Here is a 20,044-nt window from a genome sequence, read left to right as displayed (position 1 = left end):
GCCGAAGAATCATCAACCGGCTCTACCGATGCCGTACAAAGGAATAAAAACTCTTCTTGAGCTTTTCGGATTTCCATCACGAAACCAACAGTCCCTGAGGTATATCTTTTTCACCTCGTAAGACATAAAACACATCATTCATCTTGAATTGATATACGTGCTTTTTCCAATCAATGGCTGGATTCTTCCTAGAATGCCACGCCATACCCAGGGCTATATCTACATGAGCAAGCTTAGTCATTTCAAAATCAGGCTTCTCAGCATAGTCCTGAATACGAAGCTCCAACTGGGTAACCCTTCGGTCCCATACTTCAGTGGAACTTCCATCTGCCATCGTGACTATACGCATAGTCAGATGGGCTAGTCTTTAACTTTAGCCTCTTCACGAGCTTGGAATTAATCACATTGTGCGTTGACGCCGAGTCAAACAACACAATGACATCATGATTGGTCACTTGCCCTTTCATCTTAATTAACTCCATATCATTAAAGGCTGTATACCCCGTTGCTGCGGGCCTAGATAGGATGTTATCAGGTGCACTCGTTACTAGCTTAGCAACAGACACACATAACAAACAAGGTACTGACCTCTGAGAAGATCCCGCTAGCTGAATCTACATTTGTTCCGCTCTGGGACTTCCCTCCATTTCCACGTCGCATTTTGAGACTACCATCTCAGCCATCCGACGATCCTTATTTCGTGGACAATCCTTCCACTGATGAGGCTGAAGGCAACCAAAACACATGCCTTCTCTCCTCGCTTTTTCTCTTTGCTCTGGGTTTAAGGGAGACTTTGACCAAGCCCGGGCTGCCATTGGTGTTACTTTTCTCTTCACTCGAATGGTGGTACTTGATTTAGGAGTTTCAGCTGGTTTCGCCTGCTTGGCTTGACCACTCGGCTGAGAACCACTCCCTTTACTAATCCACTTCTTCTTAAACCCAGATTTCTTCTGGTACCCATACTGGGTTCCGACTTGCGCAAACCCACTTGGCCTGCTGCCCTTGGCATCTTTATAGTTCAGGGCTATGGCTGTTGCATCATCCAACGTGTTCGCATACTTAGCCCGAACTTCCATTTTAATCCGATCATTCAATCCAAATATGAAATCTTTCACTTGGATTGATTGAGGTAGGTTCATCAACCTTCATTACGCTCTCTCGAAACTTATCAGTGTATTCTGCCACTGACAAATTTCTCTGACGAAGGTTTCTATACTGATCCCAAGCTCGGGATGCTTCGTCAGGAGGTAAGAAGTGTTTTCTGAATTCTCTTTTAAACCCCTCCCAGATAGTGGATGCTATACCATCTTTATGTTTCTTAATCCACCACCTATCCGCTGCCTCACTAAACATGTGGGTGGCCTCGCGGATTTTCTTGATATCATTTCTGATTTCACAAATGGCGAACGCCTTGTCCCATTTGTGTAACCAGGTCTCAATGACATCAGAATTATGGTCATTCATCCGATCAGAATACTTTTTTGGTCTATAATTGGCAATATTAGGTTCCATTGGAGCCTTTCCTTTCTCATCTCAAGAAGGTCTGGCAGACATACTGTGTATCACTCTTCTAAATTCAGACTGCCCTGCATTTGCCTGTAACTGTTGCGCTAATAACTGCTGCAAGGCATCCTCAAGTAATGCAATCTTGCCAGATGAGGTGTGAACTACTGGGCGCGACACCTGCTGGGTCGGCCGGACTCCTGACTCTACAGGGTCCATCCTGGAAGCTCCTTCTTCTGCTTCCATTCAGGTCAATGGGTGTTTTGCTCTTTTTTTTAATAATAAATAAACACCGCTAGAACACTGTATTTACAAACCGACACAATTCCCTATACTAGGGAATACCTGCAATCTGACAACTATATTGACTAGGTAATTGACACAGGCATATATCCAAATACCGCCTTTCCCTAGACTAGGGAAATTCTTGCAAACAAACTGACTTTATCACAAAGGCATATGCACAAGCATAATCTCCCAAATCGCCCACAGGAATTTGAAGAAGTCAAAAAAATCCCAAGTCTGCTATGTACCCTGCTATGGCATCGAATCTTCATGCAGACTAAATATTCACGAGAACCTCTTCATGCAAGCGGAGCATCAACAAAGACTAAGGTCGGGAAAAAAAACACAGAATTGATGAAAGCCAAAGAAAGCTCCCTGGTTGTTCACTCCTGCCACCCGATTTGATACTGTGCCAGATCACGACATATCAACACTCGCAAAATCTGCAACCCCTGGAGTCTTCATGTAGCGCAGATATACCGCGCTTGGAACAGTAAGCGGAGATCTTTGCTTGTCTGTAGCTCTCTTCGTTCACATCCTTGCAACGAGACCTCAAAACGACAGCTTCACCAGTGCCCAATACGCCTTTGGCCTTCGCTCTTGTGTGTGATCCAGCCCATTACTGCTCATCAGCCCACCCAACCTTCAGGCTCGTTAGCCCGCGTAACGATCTTTTTCTAATTCACACTTGTGAATTAGCCAGCGGAAGAACAGAGCGTCCAATATGTAGCCACGTCTCTAACGACGACACCATGCTCACGGGTTATTATCGCACTTCCCAGATCACCCAGGCAGACTCAGTTTCACCTTTGGCTCTGATACCAAATGACACGATTTTTCTACTTACTACAGCAGATCACGGGAGTAGCACCACAGAATATCATCCTAGCCAAATCCTTGCTAGAGCGTGAGAGCTCTCAGAGAAATCGAAATCAAAAATCACGTGAAGGTCCATTCTCCTTCTCTCACTAACTCCATGAAGCCCCATCTCCCTAGATGGATCTTGATGCCACATGTCATCATCATAGGGCCTTTCCTAATGCATCTTTTCACCCCTCTGATGGGATACTTTAATTTCCTTTGCCCCTAGGCACATTGCTTGCATTAGGCCCTTGGCCTTAGATCCACCTAGTCTGGTGCTATCAGTCCTCACCTAGGACCTTGACATTAATTCCCTCCCGATCATTTACATGAAGCGCAAACAAATATATTACAAACGTAGATCCTTAAGGGAAATGTCGAGTGATTCTTCCGAGGTCATGCTACCTCGGCTAGAGCGTAACAGATACGGAGTTAATTAAGATGAAAGGGCAAGTAGCTAATCATGATGTCATTGTGTTGTTTGACTCAGCGTCAACGCACAATGTAATTAACTCCAAGCTTGTAAAGAGACTGAAACTAAAGACTAGCCCATCTGACTATGCATATACAGTCAGAATGGCAGATGGAAGTTTAACTGAAGTATGGGACCAAAGGGTTACCCAGTTGGAGCTTCGAATTCAGGACTATGCTGAGAAGCTTGATTATGAAATTACTAAGCTTGCTCATGCAGACATTGCCCTAGGTAAGGCTTGGCATTCTAGGAAGAATCCAGCCATAGATTGGAAAAAGCACATTTATCAATTCAAGATGAATGATGTGCTGTATGTCTTACGAGGTGAAAGGGATATACCTCAAGGACCGTTGGTTTCCATGATGGAAATTCGAAAAGCTCAAGAAGAGTTTTTGTTTCTTTGTACAGCATCGGTAGGGCCGATTGATGATTCTTCGACTAGCACTGATGTTGCTCAAAATGGAGAGATGGCCAAGCTGGCTGATCAAATAGCAGAGGAGTTCTCTCATTGTTTTAGGGATGAGCTACCTTATGGGTTACCTCCAGAGCAGAATGTTCAGCATAAGATTGAACTAATCCCGGGGGCAGAATGAAGAGGCGGAGGTGCGAAGACAACTAGAAGAATACCTCAAGTTGGGGTAGATTCAACCAAGTTTCTCACCTTTTGCTTCGCCAATGATATTAAGGAAGAAGAAGGATCGGATCGATGATTTGCTGGATGCATTACATGGGGCCGTAATTTTTAGTAAGATAGATCTTAAATGTGGCTACCATCAGATCCGTATTAGAGCCGAGGATGTGCATAAAACCGCTTTTAGAAGCAGGTTTGGACATTATGAGTTTTTGGTAATGCCCTTTGGACTTACCAATGCTCCAGCTACATTCGTCATGCTTATGAACGATTTACTACGTCCGTATATTGAAAAGTTTGTAGTACACTTTATTGACGATATTTTGCTATTCAATAAAAGTATTCTTGAGCATTACGAACACTTAAGAATAGTATTCAGTACTTTGAGGAAAGCCAGTCTTTATGTAAATAAAAAGAAAACTATATTGTGTATGGGAAGACTTGAATATTTAGGATTCATAATTACTGCTGAGGGGGTAGAAATGGATCCAAAGAAAGTGGCCAATCCCTCAGAGTTTGACCGCTTTGCGATCATTCTTGGGATTTGTCCAATTTTATTGAAGGCATATCAAAGGATATTCCGAAATAGTATCGCCATTGACTGATCTGACCTCAGATAAAGTACCTTTTATATGGGGACAGAATCAACAGGAAAGTTTTAACACCATAAAACAAGTTGTGGTCTTAGGACCGGTGTTAAAAATAGTTGATCCCCAGAAAGCGTTTTTCCTTGAAACCGATGCAAGTGGCATTGCGGTAGGAGCAGTTCCCTCCAAGAGAGAAGGCCAGTAGCCTTTGAAAGCAAGAAGCTTTCTCCCTCTCAACGAAATTGGCCAACTCATGAGTTAGAGTTGTATGCTGTTGTCCATGCTCTAAAAACATGGAGACATTATTTGTATGGGTCAGAGTTTTATGTTGATGTTGATCACGATACTCTGAAACATTTTTGTAAACAACCTGACTTGAGAGGCCACCAAGGTAGGTGGGCAGAACTCATGCAGGAGTTTAACTTGACGATTCGGTACCGAAGAGGGAAGGATAATAAAGTTACTGATGCGTTGTCACGCATTATGCATAATATGAGTTTCACGGTATTAGAGAGTGCTCTAATGACCAAGATTAGAGAAACTCAAAAGGTACACGAGTTCGTCCAGAGCCTTTGGCCTAAGGCTCACATATTCAAACCCGGGGAAAAGGATGACGTGGCATCCAGAAAAGGTCAAACTTATGCAAGATATGCCATAAGGGATGGTATGCTGAAAAGAAATGGCAAGGTAGTAGTACCTTATCAGAATGATCTCAGGCAGAGAGTCATTCAACAATGCCATGATAGCCCATGTGTGGGACATCTAGGAGTCGAGAAGACATATGATCTGAAGCGAGATTTCTTTTGGCCAAAGATGAAAAAGCATATTCATGAATATGTGACACGTTGTTTTTCGTGTCAGGTAAGTAAGGCAGAGTGGGTGAAGCCACCCGGACTTTTATAACCTTTGGAAATACCACTAGGTAGGTGGGAGAGCATTTCCATGGACTTTATTGTAGGTTTGCCTACGACACAAGGGGGATATGATTCTATCCTTGTGGTGGTTGATCATCTTACCAAGATGGCTCACTTCATTCCAACTAGAGAGTCTGTTAGTGCCCCGCAAGTGGCGGATTAGTTTATTAGACATATATTTCGTTTGCATGGATTACCCAAATCCATAGTGTCAGACAGAGATGTAAAATTTACCGGTCATTTTTGGACTGCGGTGTTTGAGACACTAAGGATTGAGTTGGGAATGAGTAGTGGGGATCGTCTAGAAACGGATGGTCAGACGGAAAGAACCAACTAAATTTTAGAGGATATGCTTAGAGCATATGTGTCATTGAGGCAACATACATGGGACAAGTGGTTGCCATTGTTAGAATTTGCCTACAATGATAGAAAACATTCCTCTACAGGGTTCAGTCCGTTTGAGCTGAACTATGGTTATAGACCAGTGAATCCAACTATAGTTGGAATACCTCAGAAAGTGCCTAGTGCCGCGAACTTTGTGGTTCAGATGCGAGATGCTAGCACTTGCGAGAGCTAACATCCGCCAAGCTATGGATAGAGCTAAGGCGTATGCGGATGAAAACTGATCCGCTAGAGAATTTAAGGAAGGAGAAAAAGTTTTTCTCAGAGTTCCTTCGTACTCTAAGTCTTTGACTACAGGAGAGTGTGCTAAGTTATCACCTCGATATTGTGGGCCATGGTTAATTCTAAAAAGAATAGGCAAGGTAGCCTATAAATTAGAATTGCCACAGGGTTGTAAGGTGCACCCAGTGTTTCATGTTTCTCGTTTAAAGAAATTTTTGCATACAGGTGACTCACTAATCGAGGGTGTTGTTTTGTTTCGGGAGATAGAGGATACTGCAAGACGCAAACCAACAGGAATCCTGGACCGAGGAACAATGCAAGTACACAATCGGAAGATACCCACGGTGTTGGTTGCATGGCATGGTTTACCTCTATCTGAAGCTACCTGGGAATCCGTATACCAGTTACAGAGAGTGTTCCCAGACTTTATCATCGAGGAAAGAATGTTATGCTCAAGTCGAGGTAATATGACCTCAGAAGGGTCAGTCGATATTTTCCTTTAAAGTATCAATGTTTGTATTATATTTGTTTGGTCTTCATGTAAATGATCAAAAAAGGAATCAAGGTCAAGGTCCTTGGTGAGGGTGACATGGCACTAGACTAGGTGGATCTAAGGCTAAGGGACCTAATTGGATGAAATGTGCCAAGGGGCAAATGGTTTTAATGATATCCCAAGAGAGGGAAAAATGATGCATTAAGGAGGGACCCTAAAATGAAGACATGTGGCATACTAGATCCATCTAGGGAATTTTGGGGCTTGGTGGAATTGTGTAAGCCTCACATAACGATTCGAAAGAAGACAAAAAGCTGACTACTACCACCGAGGTTGGCTGGGAGGAAAATCCTTGTGCCTGTTCCCGTGATTCGACGTAAGCTAGGAGTAAACTAGTTTTCGCGTAATATTAGCTTATAGTTGCAGAGCTGAGAGTAGGCTCATGGCTAATCAGGGTACATACAACACATCAGAGTCACCAGCTCCCTCGATCGGAAGTGGATGATTGTCCCATGGATGTTCATTGAAGTGCCTTGGATTGTATCAAGTGTCTTGAACCAATCTTTTTTGCAACACATGTATGGTATGCACAATCTGATGAACTTGGGATGTGCCAGGTCTTTGCACGGCCTATCTGACACAATTGGTAGAAAGCTCTAAAGGGAACCAAGTAAGAGTGTGTCTTTATGGACGTAGGGCAACCCACACTTAGGGTTGAGTATATGTTGCATCATGTTCTTTGTGAATAGCAGAGTGAGAGTGTAAATTTTGTATAGCTACTAAGGTGTCATGCTTGTGTGAGTTGCTGCATTGCTCATTTTTGGAACGCATTCAAGTGTTAGTATGGCAATACGTACATCTCTCTGTCCTTGTGAGCTACATAAGTGATTATTTTATGCTGTGTGTTGTCTTCTAGTATATTGTATCAATCAGCTAGATGCCATTTTTACAACAAGAAACTTTCTGCAATAGTTTTTGATCTGATGTCTAACCCATTCCTGATATCCTTGCCTGAAGAACTGCTGTTGGTAGTGGAATAAAAGCTAAAAGTGATACTAGAGCCTTGTGCTGGTTTTGTGACAAAAAGACTGCCACTGCAATATCTGATGGATTAGATCTTGTGTGAGTTTACAATTAAGTAATCCTGGCTGTTGTATCTGGAGGATTAGTCTTGTCTGAGTTTCAAGTTTATCTTGACTTCCTCTCTCTGAGTTCCACCCATATGCGGCAATCACAAAGGCTTACGGGACCTTGTATTTGGGTGGAGGGTGCTTCGATTTACATTGCCTTTTGGCAGAGCAGCTTGGAGTGGAAATGGTTTGCAGCTGGTTCTTTTCTGCTCAAATTTAATTGCCTTTGGCATTTTTTGAACTTTTGGTGTGGAGAAGTCTATGATTAGGTTGGAAAGACAGAACATTTTCTAATATTCATCAACATGTAGCTGGAATATGCCTTTCCTAAAGTTCTTTACACTCGGCAGATCTTCCAGTCATCAAGGAAGTGTTGAAAAATGCTGATGTACTGAAGACAAAGAGCAAGGTAGTTCCTGTCCTCAAGGCTTGTGAAAGACAACTTCTGTTCAGGAAAAGAGTTTTATAGCATCGCTGGTCACAACCAAATAGTTGCATGATTTTGAGCTAGCCTCTGAGTTACCTCTTTTGGTCTTTCCATCTAGAAGATTATGGCCGAAACAAAGGTTTTTAATCATTATATGTTTTAATTTATTTCATTGCTTCATGATCACCGATTTTTGTTAAGTTTGGTCTGTATTGTTGGTGCAACCATCAGGAACAGAAAGTCCATGGCTTCCATTGGATCACTCTCCGAGCACTGCCTTTGACCAGAAAATTTAAGCTCAGAGGGTTAAAAAGAATTCTGTAGCACAATTAACAATTGGAAATGCTTGCAGAAATCTAAAGCTGTAATATCTTGTAAAAGAATCCCAATGGTTACTTTTCTGGCTATTGAATAGGATACACTGCTGCATGATAAGTTGGTTTAACGATCCTTACCTCTAGCTCTTGTTTGCCATCTATGTTGGGCCACGTAGCTGCTGCCATTTGTCCCGGAAATCACGCCGGGTACAGGGGTCCACAAGCCCTGCCCCAAAGCCACGTGGTGCTCCACAGTGCCCCAAAAAGTCCTGGGAGGGGATGACTGTGGAGAGTTCAATTGAGCTCTTATATTCAAGGGTCTTTAAATACCACCAATGCATATGGGATTTTTCCCTCCTTCAAATGTACATGTGTCTTGCAGCCGGAGCCTCCATCAAATAAACCATGCTTCACTAGGCCCAAACGAGGGCCACCACCTCCAACACCCCCTGTGGCCAAACCCCGAGGCAAACAAACTTGGGGCTGACCAAACCTGACCACGGTCAAACACAAGGTCAGGTCAATCAACAAGGACCAGCCACTAACAAATGCCATGAGTAGCAGCACATGTGCCAAAGACCACAAGGGAGCCCCCACGTGAGAACAAACAAGCCGCCTGCCGCAGTAAACCTGTCTAGTTGCACTTACTGCTGCCGTGGATCGTGACACCTCCGCCGCCCAAAGAGCACGCAACCGCCACATGTCACCCATGTGAGGGCCGCGCCCAAATCTTGCACAGTCCGCAGTCGATCAAACTGCTCTGATATGATGTTGGGCCACGTAGTTGTTGCCACGTGTCCTGAAAATCACGTTGGGTACAGGGGTCCTCAAGCCCTACCCCATAGCCACATGGTGCTCCACAGTCCCCCAAAAAGTTCCGGGAGGGGATGACTGTGGGGGGTTCAATTGAGCTCTTATATTCAAGGGTCTCCAAATACCACCGATGCATATGGGATTTTTCCCTCCTTCAAATGTACACGTGTCCTGCAACCGAAGCCTCTACCAAATAAACCATGCTTCACTAGGCCCAAACGAGGGGTGAGGCCACCACCTCCAACAATCTAGTGATTGTGTCAATTGTCTCTTGCTGCAGACAACCGGTCCACCAGGCTATGTTTGACCTACCTTTGCAACCTGTTGTCACTGTTTCTCCCAAGTGCAGGTTCCGAGGGTGTTGGTCACGTACAGTCGTGTCGTTGCTCGTTGTAGCATAGGCCTCGGGTCTTATTTCGGTGAGAAGTGTAGGCTAAAACGTGGGTGAGAAAGAGGGCTTGATCATAACGATTGATGGAGGCTCTCGCCTCCACGGGAGTTCAAGGGTTTAGAAAGGGATTTCAGGGTTTGAAAAGGGGACAAGGTTGAGAGAACTATCTACGAGTTCTAGGGTTCAAAGAGGGTTGCAGGGTCTAGGAGGAGTCCAAGGTTGAGGAGTGGAAAGCTAGTCTCCTTCGTGGATGCGAGGGGTGAGGGTTGAGGAGGAGGGATAAGGGAGGAGGGAGGAGGAGGAGGAGGAGGGAGGTTTATTTTGTCCATGTCAGTTGCAATTCCATGGCGAGAGACTATGTGTCCCAAGACTACTCTGTGTGTGACCAAGAATTGGCACTATAGAGGATTCAATACTCCCTGCATTTTTTTAGTACTTCTTCAAGGTATTTCAAGTGATCCTTTTTTCTTGAGTGTACGCACAAGTCATCCAGGAAGACTTGTAGGAACTTGTTGAGAAATTCCTTGAAGGCGGTGTATATGACTCTTAGAAAAGTAGATGGGACATTGCATAAGTTGAATGGCATGACTTTGTATGAAAAAATGCCCCATTCTATGGCAAATGCTGTCTTTGCCTGATCTTGAGGTGCAATTTGTACTTGGTTGTATTCGCTGAACCCATCCAAGAAGTTATACACTTCAAACCTCGCTACCCTTTCTAAAACTGTTTCAGTCAATGGTAGGGGATAGTGATCTCTGATTGTTGCTGCATTGACATTCTTGAGATTTACACATATTTTGAGCTTCTTGTTTTTCTTAGGAACAACCACAATTGGTGACACCCAATCGGTATGTCCGATCTCATAAATGAAACCAGCATCCAATAATTTTTCTAGTTCTTCATGGACATGGGTGCCATACTTGGGATTTGTCCTGTAGGGTCCGCATACCTTCGGTTTGGATCCTTCCCTTATTGGTATGGTATGTACTGCAACTTCAGGGAAAATCCCTTTTATTTCTTTGTAGGACCAAGCCATGCAATCTTTGTATTCCATCAGCAATGCTTTCAATTCTTTTTCTTCTTCTAGAGTGAGCTGCTCGCCGATGTATGCATGCTTTTCTTCTTCTCCATCCAAGGCAAGATTCAGTTTCCTTGTCTTGGCTGGTCCTTCATAAACTGGGGTATCCTCAATATTCTCTGTTTCTTTGAGCTCCGATTCCTGGATTGACCTAGGCATTGCTATTGTTGCTTCTCTCCTAGTGTATTTTTTGAAGTAATCAGGAACTTTGCTTAGGCCTTCATGGCACTTTGAGGTGCTTGCTTGGCTGCTAGCTCCACTGGATGTGGTGGAAGATGTTTGGTCCAATTCAGTTGTGTTCCCTTGCTCTTCTTTTTTGTTACTATTCACCATTTCTCTCTTCATTCTCACATTGGATTTGAACTTTCTAAGTTTTTTGCTTTGTGAGACTAGTGATGGATTTTCAATAGGAGTCTCACTCCCAAGGAGCGGTTCATCGGCCATACATGCATCTTCCAATCCTTTAGGATCCCATTCAATATTTGGAGACTCAGGTGCTTTTGTGGGCTTAGTCAAATACAATTCCACCACTCTGGTCTGCATTCTTTCGAATTCATTGAAGTGCTCTATCTTGGCCTTTTGGTGTTGCACACCCTCCTTTTTCTTGGACTGATTGCTATTGGCTAGTGCTGGAGGATCTATCTTGGGGTATTCTATGGCCATGAGTGTCTGCAGGATTACAAAGTCATTGTCGAATACTTGGCCTTCCAAGGTGGCATTATCAGATTATGTTTCTAGATCCCAATTAAAGTCTTTACCGTAATCTTCTATTATGGCCTCTTCAGGGTCATTGTCCCACTCGACGCTTGCCATGAAGACTGGCATTTCCACCTCTTCTAATTCGTCATCATAGATTGATGCTTCTAGTTGGATCATTTGAGCATCCACATCTGGCAACATTGGATGTGTTGTTTTACAGTTATCTATTGTAGCCAATGCCTGTATCCAATTATTGATGTCACTTTGTGTATTCCCTTCTATGGGTTTTAATACATTTGTAGGAACAGGAGATGCATGACTGGTAGCTGTAGTGGAGGAAGTGTCTTTAACATTTCTAGGAATAGTGGGTTTGATTTCCCTATTCCAAAATTTATCTTTACAACAGTTTCTCTATTTTGAATTGTGATTGTATCAGTGCCCCAATCATGAAGTACCAAAGCTTCCCGAAGCCATGGTCTTCCCAACAATATCTGGTATGCTGTGGCTCCCTTGGGAAGATCCAAGATAGTAAGCTGGAGAGTGAACGCGGCTCCAGCAATTTTTGTTGGCACATTATCAACGATACCCAATGGCTTCATTTTAGTGTGGTCGGCTAGGCGGATGTTGAATGTGGCCTTCTGCATCGGAGGTAGACCCCATTCTTCATATAGATTTCTTGCTAAAATGTCTACTCTGGCTCTGCCGTCCACTATTGCTGGGTATTGGCCAAAGGCTTTATGCTCCAACGGGATGGTTACATTTTTTATGTCATCCCTAGCACCGAATTTTACTGAAGTAACCTTGTCTACATCTTCAGGTGGGGGAAAGTATTGTGAAGATTCTATCCATCCCTTGAAACTCTCCCACATTGTAGGGTAATTTCTTAGTAAGGTCCCAATTGGCATCGTGACGGGGCAGCTTATCAAGCTTGCTAGTGCGGTACCGTCCAATTAGGGATGTTATGCGTGTTACTCCATTACTCTTTGGAAGTTGTTGGGATCAGACAGGATTCCAGCTATTCTTGATACATTCATTTCCTAATTACTACAGCAGATCACGGGAGTAGCACCACCGAATATCCTCCCAGCCAACTTTGCTGAAGCGTGAGAGCTCACAGAGAAATTGAAATCCAATCACGTGAAAAGTCCATTCTCCATCTCTCACTAACTCCAACAAGCCCCATCTCCCTAGATGGATCTAGATGCCACATGTCATCATCATAGGGCCTTTCCTAATGCATCTTTTTGTCCCTCTCTCAGGATACTTTAATTTCCTTTGCCCCTAGGCACATTTCTTGCATTAGGCCCTTAGCCTTAGATCCACCTAGTGTGGTGCTATCAGCCCTCACCTAGGACCTTGACATTAATTCCCTCTCGATCATTTACATGAAGCGCAAACAAATATATTACAAACATAGATCATTAAGGGAAATGTCGACTGATTCTTCCGAGGTCATGCTACCTCGGCTAGAGTGTAACATTCCTTCCCTCTTCAGACATCAGCGTCCTCGATGATAAAGTCTGGGAACACCCTCCGCAACTGGTTTACGGATTCCCAGGTAGCTTTTGATAGAGGCAGACCATGCCATGCAACCAACACCGTGGGTATCTTCCGATTGCGCACTTGCATTGTTCCTCGGTCGAGGATTCTTGTTGGTTTGCGCCTTACATTGTCCTCTATCTTCTGAAACAAAACCACACCTTCGATTAGTGAGTCACCTGTATGTAAAAATTTCTTTAAGCGCGAAACATGAAAAACTGGGTGCACCTTGCAACCCTGTGGCAATTCTAATTTATAGGCTACCTTGCCTATTCTCTTTAGAATTAACCACGGCCCACAGTATCGAGGTGATAACTTAGCACACTCTCCTGAAGTTAACGACTTCGAGTGCGAAGGAACTCTGAGAAAAACTTTTTCTCCTTCCTTAAATTCTCTTATAGACTGGTTTTCATCCGCATACGCCTTGGCTCTATCCATAGCCTGGCGGATATTAGCTCTCGCAAGTGCTAGCATCTCCCGCATCTGAACCACAAAGTTTGCGGCACTAGGCACTCTCTGAGGTATTCCAACTGTAGTTGGATTTGCTGGTCTATAGCCATAGTTCAGTTCAAACAGACTGAACCGTGTAGAGGAATGTTTTCTATCATTGTAGTCAAACTCCAACAATGGCAACCACTTGTCCCATGTATGTTGCCTCAATTTTACATACGCCCTGAGCATATCCTCTAAAATCTGGTTAACTCTCTCCATCTGACCATCCGTTTCAGGATGATTCCACTACTCATTCCCAACTCCGTCCTTAGTGTCTCAAATACCGCTGTCCAAAAATGACCGGTAAATCTGACATCTCTGTCTGACACTATGGATTTAGGCAATCCATGCAGACGAAATATATGTCTAATAAACAAATAAGATAAGGACGAAGAGTTTAGAGCTCTTGCGAGCTTCCCCCTCCCCCTCCGTACCTCTACCTCCCCTAGCCCTCCTTCTCGCCTCGACCCTCCCGCCCCTACCTCTCCGCCCTCACCCCCCCTCACCCGCCGCTGCCGCCACGCCCTCCCTCGCCATCCCCGCCTCACCTCCGCCTCACCCCCGCCCCCCGATCTCACCCCCCCCTCGCACCTCCGCTCACCCCCCTCGCAACCCCGTCTCACCCCTCCCCTCACCGCAGCCCCTTCACCCTCACCCTCACACCCCGCCTCACCCCCGCCTCGCTCCGCCCCCCCTCGCTTCGCTCACCCCTCCCCGCTCCGTCCCCTCTCCCCTTGCCATTCCGCTCCACCCCACCCCGCTACCACTCCGCTCACCCCCCGCCTCCCGTTCCGCCCCCTCACCCCTCGCCTCCCGCCCCCGCCCCCTCTCGCCTCTCCGCCCCTCCGCTCCACCCCCGCCTCCCCCTCCCGCCCTCCGCCCCCGCCCCCCCCGCCCCTTCGCTCCACCCCGCCCCTCCGTCCCACCCCTTCCCCCCGCCCCCCGCCCGTCCTCTCGCCCCACTCCGCCTCTCCCCCGCCCCCGCTTCCATTCCCGCCTCCCCACCTCACCCGCTCCCCGCCCCACTCCTCCACCCCGCGCCACCTCCGCTTCCTGCCTTCCCATCCCGCTTCCTCCGCCCTCCGCCCTCCATCCTTCCCGCCACACCCAGGCTCCACCCTCGCGCATCTACCCCCCCTTTTTGGGTGGCAGCCTCTTCCTCATCGGAAGCCTCGCAGTTTGTCTTGGCGGTATGGCAGCTTCATGCCCGGAACCGGAGGCCCAGACGGACCCTCCCTCTCCAGATGCCTACCGCGTCATCCTGATAGAGCAACAATCATCTTGGGTTCAGGAGGTTGCCAATGACTTTGCCCTTACCTCTGTTTATGGCAGAGTCATTGGACATTCCCCCTCCAAATCAGCCATCAGGGACTAGCTCCAGTCCACTCTCATGCTAGAGGACGGCCATATTGAGGAGATAGCCCTTATGGGAAGGGGCATCTTCTGGCTCAAACTCTCCACTGTGAAAGTTGCGAGCAACCTGATTGCTGGCTCCCCCACGTCAGTGGATGGAAAGATTATCATGATAGTCCCGTGGTACCGTGGATTCAGCGCAGCAGATTTTGATGCTCGGTTCCGTATACCTCGCCATCCAGTGACGCTAGTTTTTCCAGGTCTTGCTGCTGAGCTGCGGCCGATTGTCAGGGACCTGGGCTCCCACTTTGACTGGGTTATGCACGATACTTTCGCCGATGCGGTGACTACGGCAGGAGCCCCCCGAGTCTGTGTGGCTGTGGCGGATCCTGCAACTCTCCCGGCAGTGATTGAGATCGTGACAGATGCCGGCAGCATCACCCAGAGCATGGTAGTCATCGGACAGCCAGGACAGTGTCTGAGGTGTCACAGCTTTGGGCACCTGGCGGCTGTTTGTCCACGCTTCGCCAGCTCTTCTCGGCCTCCCCCGTCCTCCCCCTCTCCGCCCCCTCCCCCCCCCTCCAGGCAGCCACGCCAGGAGGAGCAGAGGCAGCCGGAGCCCGGACTAGAGTTAGCTGGCGGCTGGACTGAGGTTAGAAGGAAAAGAGGAAAGAACAAGAAGATTTCTGATAAAGGCAAAGAGGCAGAGGTTACCCAACCTGCAGCTGCACCTCAGAGACCCGACAGGCAGCCGCCCCAGGGACCTGGGAGAGCATCTTCTTCGACGGTAGCCCGCCCTCCACAGCCTCAGGTCCCCCTCTCCTCCTCTCCCCAGCCTCTTCCCATTCAGCCCCAGTCCATCCCCCATTTGCACCCCATATCTCCCGACCCGCAGCTTCAGCCCCCTCCTCGTCCTCCTCAGTCTTCTCCCCCTCCTTCTCAGCCCCAGTTCCAGATGCATCCCCATCCCCCCCCCCCCTCGCCTCTTTCAGCTCTCCCGCAGAGCTAGCTGCACCGATGGTTCCTCAGCCGAGGGCAGCCCCGGCTCCCCCTCCTCCTCCTCCTCCTCCTCCTCCTCCGCTAGTCGCCCCTGAGGACTCTGAGTTGCCTATTCCCCAGCCTCCTCCCCCTCCCCCTCCGCTGGCAGGACACCCTGAGTCTACACCGTCACCAGAGCAGGCTTCTCTGTCCACTAGCCCCTCAGTGGCAGACTCTGACGGGCCTCAGCTTCAGGAGAGAGAGCTCCCCCGCGACTTTTACAGATCTGGCCCCTGGGACTACTTGGATGTGGCCGACCTCGGGACTTTCCCTGCTTGCCTCGACATCAGTATCTTCCTGCTCCGCAAAGGGGCGGATGGGAAGATAACCGCCTTGGCCCCCAGGGATGGCCCTAGCTTTGCTTTCACGTTCCTTAGCGACGGCACTGAGACCTGGACAGATGACTCGGTCTGGGAGGCTCTCAGGGAGCAGACACATGCTCAGGTTTGCTCCTGGATAGGCCCGTCCGGTGGGCAGCTTCTCAAGACTCAGTGGTCTGAGGGTGACGTGCGTCTGGGGTGGCGTTGCGCCGCCAAACGCTTCAGACTGATTGTGATCCTCAGGCCCCCCCTGTCTTGGCCCCTCCCCCAAGATGTCAGAGCCTGGACTCCTCAGAAACTCCGTGCCTTCTACGGTATGTCCACCTCAGAGATCTCGAGCTGGCTCGAGAAAGCTTTCGTTCATGGTACCAAAGGTCTCTTGCCTTTGCTGAAGGTATTGAAGGACGGGCAGGACGACCCCGCTTCCCCCTCCAAACCTTCCCATAAGCGTCAGCGCCTCCACTCCGAAATGTCAGCTTCTTCTTTGACTTCGACCGCGAGCAGACAGTTGTTCGCAGCCTCCCAGTCCTCACCATGAGCCTACACCTCGTATCCTGGAATGTGAACGGGTTTCACTCTTCTGGCACCCGTGGTCCTAGAAAGCTCATTTTGAGACAGGAACTTCAGCCAGCAGTGATTGGTCGTTTGGACGTACTTCTGCTCCAGGAGCACAAGCTTTCTGCGGCTCACTCCCGTAGATGCGGGAAGATTCTCCCTGGACGCTCTCACACTTATTGAGAGCCCTCGATCGGCGCACTGGGGAGGAGTGGTGGTGTCTGTACCTCTGTGGGCGAGCAGCTAGCCCAGGGAGTTTTCGGTCATGGCACGCTGATACCAGGCCGTGCCCTTTAGGTAGGCCTGGAACTGGAGGGCTCCAGAGTTGGAGTCCTCAACATTTATGCTCCCACAGATCTCCGTTGTAGAGCCACCTTCTGGAGGACACTTACAGGGATTCTCCCAGACATGGATTCCTGGATTGTTGGAGGTGACTTCAACAATCTGGAGACCTTGGAGGACCAACAGGGCAGAGGACCGGAGTTTACAGGTATGTCTCAGGCAGAGCAGTCCGCTTGGGACTCTTTTATCTTTGCGACAAGAGGAAGGGACAGTTGGCGAGACCCATCCTTCCGACGTTGGCAGGGGAGTTTGGACTTCTCGTGGGGCTTCTGCAGGGAAGGAGGTAGACTTCTGGAGAGGCTGGATAGATTTTATGTTAGTGATTGGGCCATCGGCAGAGGCGGTCAGGCGGGTATAGTTCCAGGGACGACACTTTCCGACCATGCGCCTGTGCTCTTATCATTAGACTCGGCAGCTCAGGCCCTTCCCCCCCGCTCATGCCGGATTCCCGACTCCATTTTCTCGAGGGAGGACGTGCGCAGCAGTATATGCAGTCTTTGGGACAGAGACTGGGGCGAGTGCGTGGATCTGGTTGGTTCGGTGGCGCAGGCTTTGCAGGAGTCCAGCCAGATCTGCCAGCTTGCAGCCCTACAGGTTCGATAGGATTGGTGGGGCAGAGAGAGAGCTCTTCGGAGGGACCTCGCCTCCATTCAGCGACTCCAGCAGGCATCCCCGGGCTCGGAGGAGCTTCGGATCCAGGCCCTTCGAGCCAGAGCCCTTCTTGAGGAGACACTCCAGCGTCGCTCAGAGTTTTCCTATCACGCCTCTCTCTCCTTCTGGGCCCGAAAGGGTGACCGGATGTGCAGGGAGTTCTTCAGGACGCATGGCCAGAGATCTGCAGTGATCAGCTTCGGAGTCTCAGGACGGCGGAGGGACGCATCGTTACGGATCAGGGAGAGGTCTTGGGGTTGGTCCCAGCTAGATACCTTGGTTTTCAGGTCGGCCTGGACATCACGCCAGCTCAGCAGTTTCTCCCGGTGCTAGATTCCATCCGACGGAAGTTGACTTTCTGGAGCACTGCTAAGCTTTCCCTTGCAGGTCATGCCCTGGTAGTCAACCAGGTCCTCCTAGCCACGGCTTGGTATGTGGCTTCCTGTTGGTGTTTCTCGAGATCCAGCGTGGCACAGCTCAGGAGGCTGGTTCGGAACTTCCTTTGGTCCGGGGAGGATGGCCTCAGAGATACCAGAGCCAGGGTTGCTTGGCAGACAGTCATTCTTTCGCAGGCTGAGGGTGGCCTGGGGGTCATCGATCCAGAGCTTCAGAGTCGGGCCTTGTTAGGCAAGCTAGTCATCCGCGGTTTGACCCCGGGGGGGCAGACATGGAAGATGCTACTTCAGTGGAGGGTCGGTTCTTGTGTCCCGCGTCGAGGTGGAGAGTGGCTACCGTCCCTCAGATGGATCTTCACTTCCGCCCCGCTCACTCAGCCCCGTTTCCCACTCGTTCGTAGCCTCCTCTTGGTTTGGAGGCGGCTCCGCCTCAGTCTCATTCAGTCCCCTCCTAGCTGTCAGGAGGAGATCGATCGCCAGCCGCTTATCTGGAACGGTTAGGTCAGAGATGCCGAGGGCCTTCAGTTGGGGGAGAGATCACATATCAGGTGGGATGGCTGGATGAGGGGGCCAGCCCGGTCCCTTCGAGTTTGGAGGGACACATACAGACATCTGGAGACGGCTGATCTCGCAGACGCAACTGGAGGTGCACGGGGAGCCCAGGTGAGACGCACGGAGATCGACGGCGCGATCTCAGCTGATTGGTTGGTTCCACCTGAGCCTCAGATCCTCATGCCTGGTGACGACAGTTCACCCCCCGTGGCATCCCACTGGTGGTCGCAGGACGTATGGATGACTCCTCTATTTCCTTCTTCGCGGTTATGGGGGATGGAGGACTCAGGAGAGAGGATGCGCTCATCGACCCCCTACTCCCATGGCAGAGGGTTCGGGTCGTAGGCCTTTTGGGGAAGGTTTGGCGTACCGATCCTAGCATTGAGCAGGATCAGATGCAGCTTTGGCGACTCTGGCTCTGGGAGGGGCGGGCCTTGTTAGAGCTTGATTGGGACCCAGGAGAGTGGAGTTGGCCAGAGATTGTGACAGGGCAGGGGCCGACCTCCTTCTTTGCCTACAGCACGACTCTGGGCAGGCGAGTTCTTGGGAGGATGGAGAGCCGCCCCCCCACCCAGCGGCCCAGCTGGTATGCACAGGGTATTTCCAGGTTCTTTTTGCAGGCCTTCTGGAAGGCCTTGTGGGAGAGCTGGCGGCCGCGGAAGATCTCCTACTTCCTGTGGCTTCTTGCCCACAAAGGTCTTCCAGTGGGGAGCTGGTTGCGGCAGATAGGCCAGGACGGATGCTGTCAGATCTGCCATGAGGATGAGGAGTCACCAAAACACTGCCTGTGGAGCTGCACTCGCGCCCAGGAAGTGTGGAGGTGGACTTTCGGGATTCTTACTCGCGCAGCATCGGAGCTAGGTTTGATCACTTGGGGCGCGTTCTGTTGGTGCAGCACCGCACCTAGTCTTCATCACTTATTCGAGGCATGCCAGCAGGACCCCACTTTCCTTATCACACAGGGGACGTGGGGGCCGCTCGAGGGTATCCCGCAGCATCTAGCAGAGGCTGATACAGGAGTTCAGGAGAGGCAGCCAGTCTGGGAGATTATTAGCAGCATCGCAGGGTGGCACATTTGGACCTCGCGTTGCGCGCAGATCCTCGGCGGCACCTCCTTATCGACTGCCCAGATCATGACGGATATTTGGAGCGAGATTATTCATACCCTCAGAGGCCAGTGGGACCAGATTCAGGGAGATTCCCAGGCCGGCCGGGAGAAGCGGAGACGCTTCCTCCGGGCTTGGGACACACAAGGCCTCTTCTTCGAGCAGACTTCGCAGGGCCTTCGGTGGCGCTACTCACCACCCCGATGGCTGTTCATTCACACTCGCCTTATCCCTCCGTGAGAGAGTGATTTATTTTTGTACCTTTTAGGGCTGTGTCCGATTTGTGAACGCAGCCTGTCAGCTACAAGGACCTTTGTATCTTGCTCTCGAAGTAATATAATTAACTGTTTTTTCGGCAAAAAAAAATGTCTAATAAACAAATCTGCCACTTGCGGGGCACTAACAGACTCTCTAGTCGGAATGAAGTGAGCCATCTTGGTTAGACGATCAACCACCACAAGGATAGAATCATATCC

At 48.9% G+C, this 20,044-nt stretch overlaps 1 protein-coding gene across 4 annotated transcripts in view; it reads left to right on the top strand.

Moving 5' to 3' along the window:
* Positions 1-20,044, top strand: part of LOC147903105 (S-adenosyl-L-methionine-dependent methyltransferases superfamily protein) — a 146,412-nt gene that overhangs the window by 31,348 nt on the left and 95,020 nt on the right. For all 4 annotated transcript variants that reach the window (XM_087374189.1, XM_087374190.1, XM_087374186.1 and 1 more), the window contains exon 2: positions 7,851-7,909. In XM_087374189.1, the coding sequence (XP_087230315.1) occupies positions 7,851-7,909 (59 nt within the window). The remainder of the gene's footprint in view (positions 1-7,850; positions 7,910-20,044) is intronic.

The sequence above is a fragment of the Dipteris shenzhenensis genome, chromosome 4 (genome assembly GCF_047967505.1).
Source record: "Dipteris shenzhenensis isolate YYH24624 ecotype China chromosome 4, Dip_SZ_1.0, whole genome shotgun sequence".
NCBI classification, from domain to species: Eukaryota; Viridiplantae; Streptophyta; class Polypodiopsida; order Gleicheniales; family Dipteridaceae; genus Dipteris; species Dipteris shenzhenensis.
Note: the sequence above shows the minus strand (reverse complement) of the source record. Positions and strands in the feature narration are given on the sequence as shown.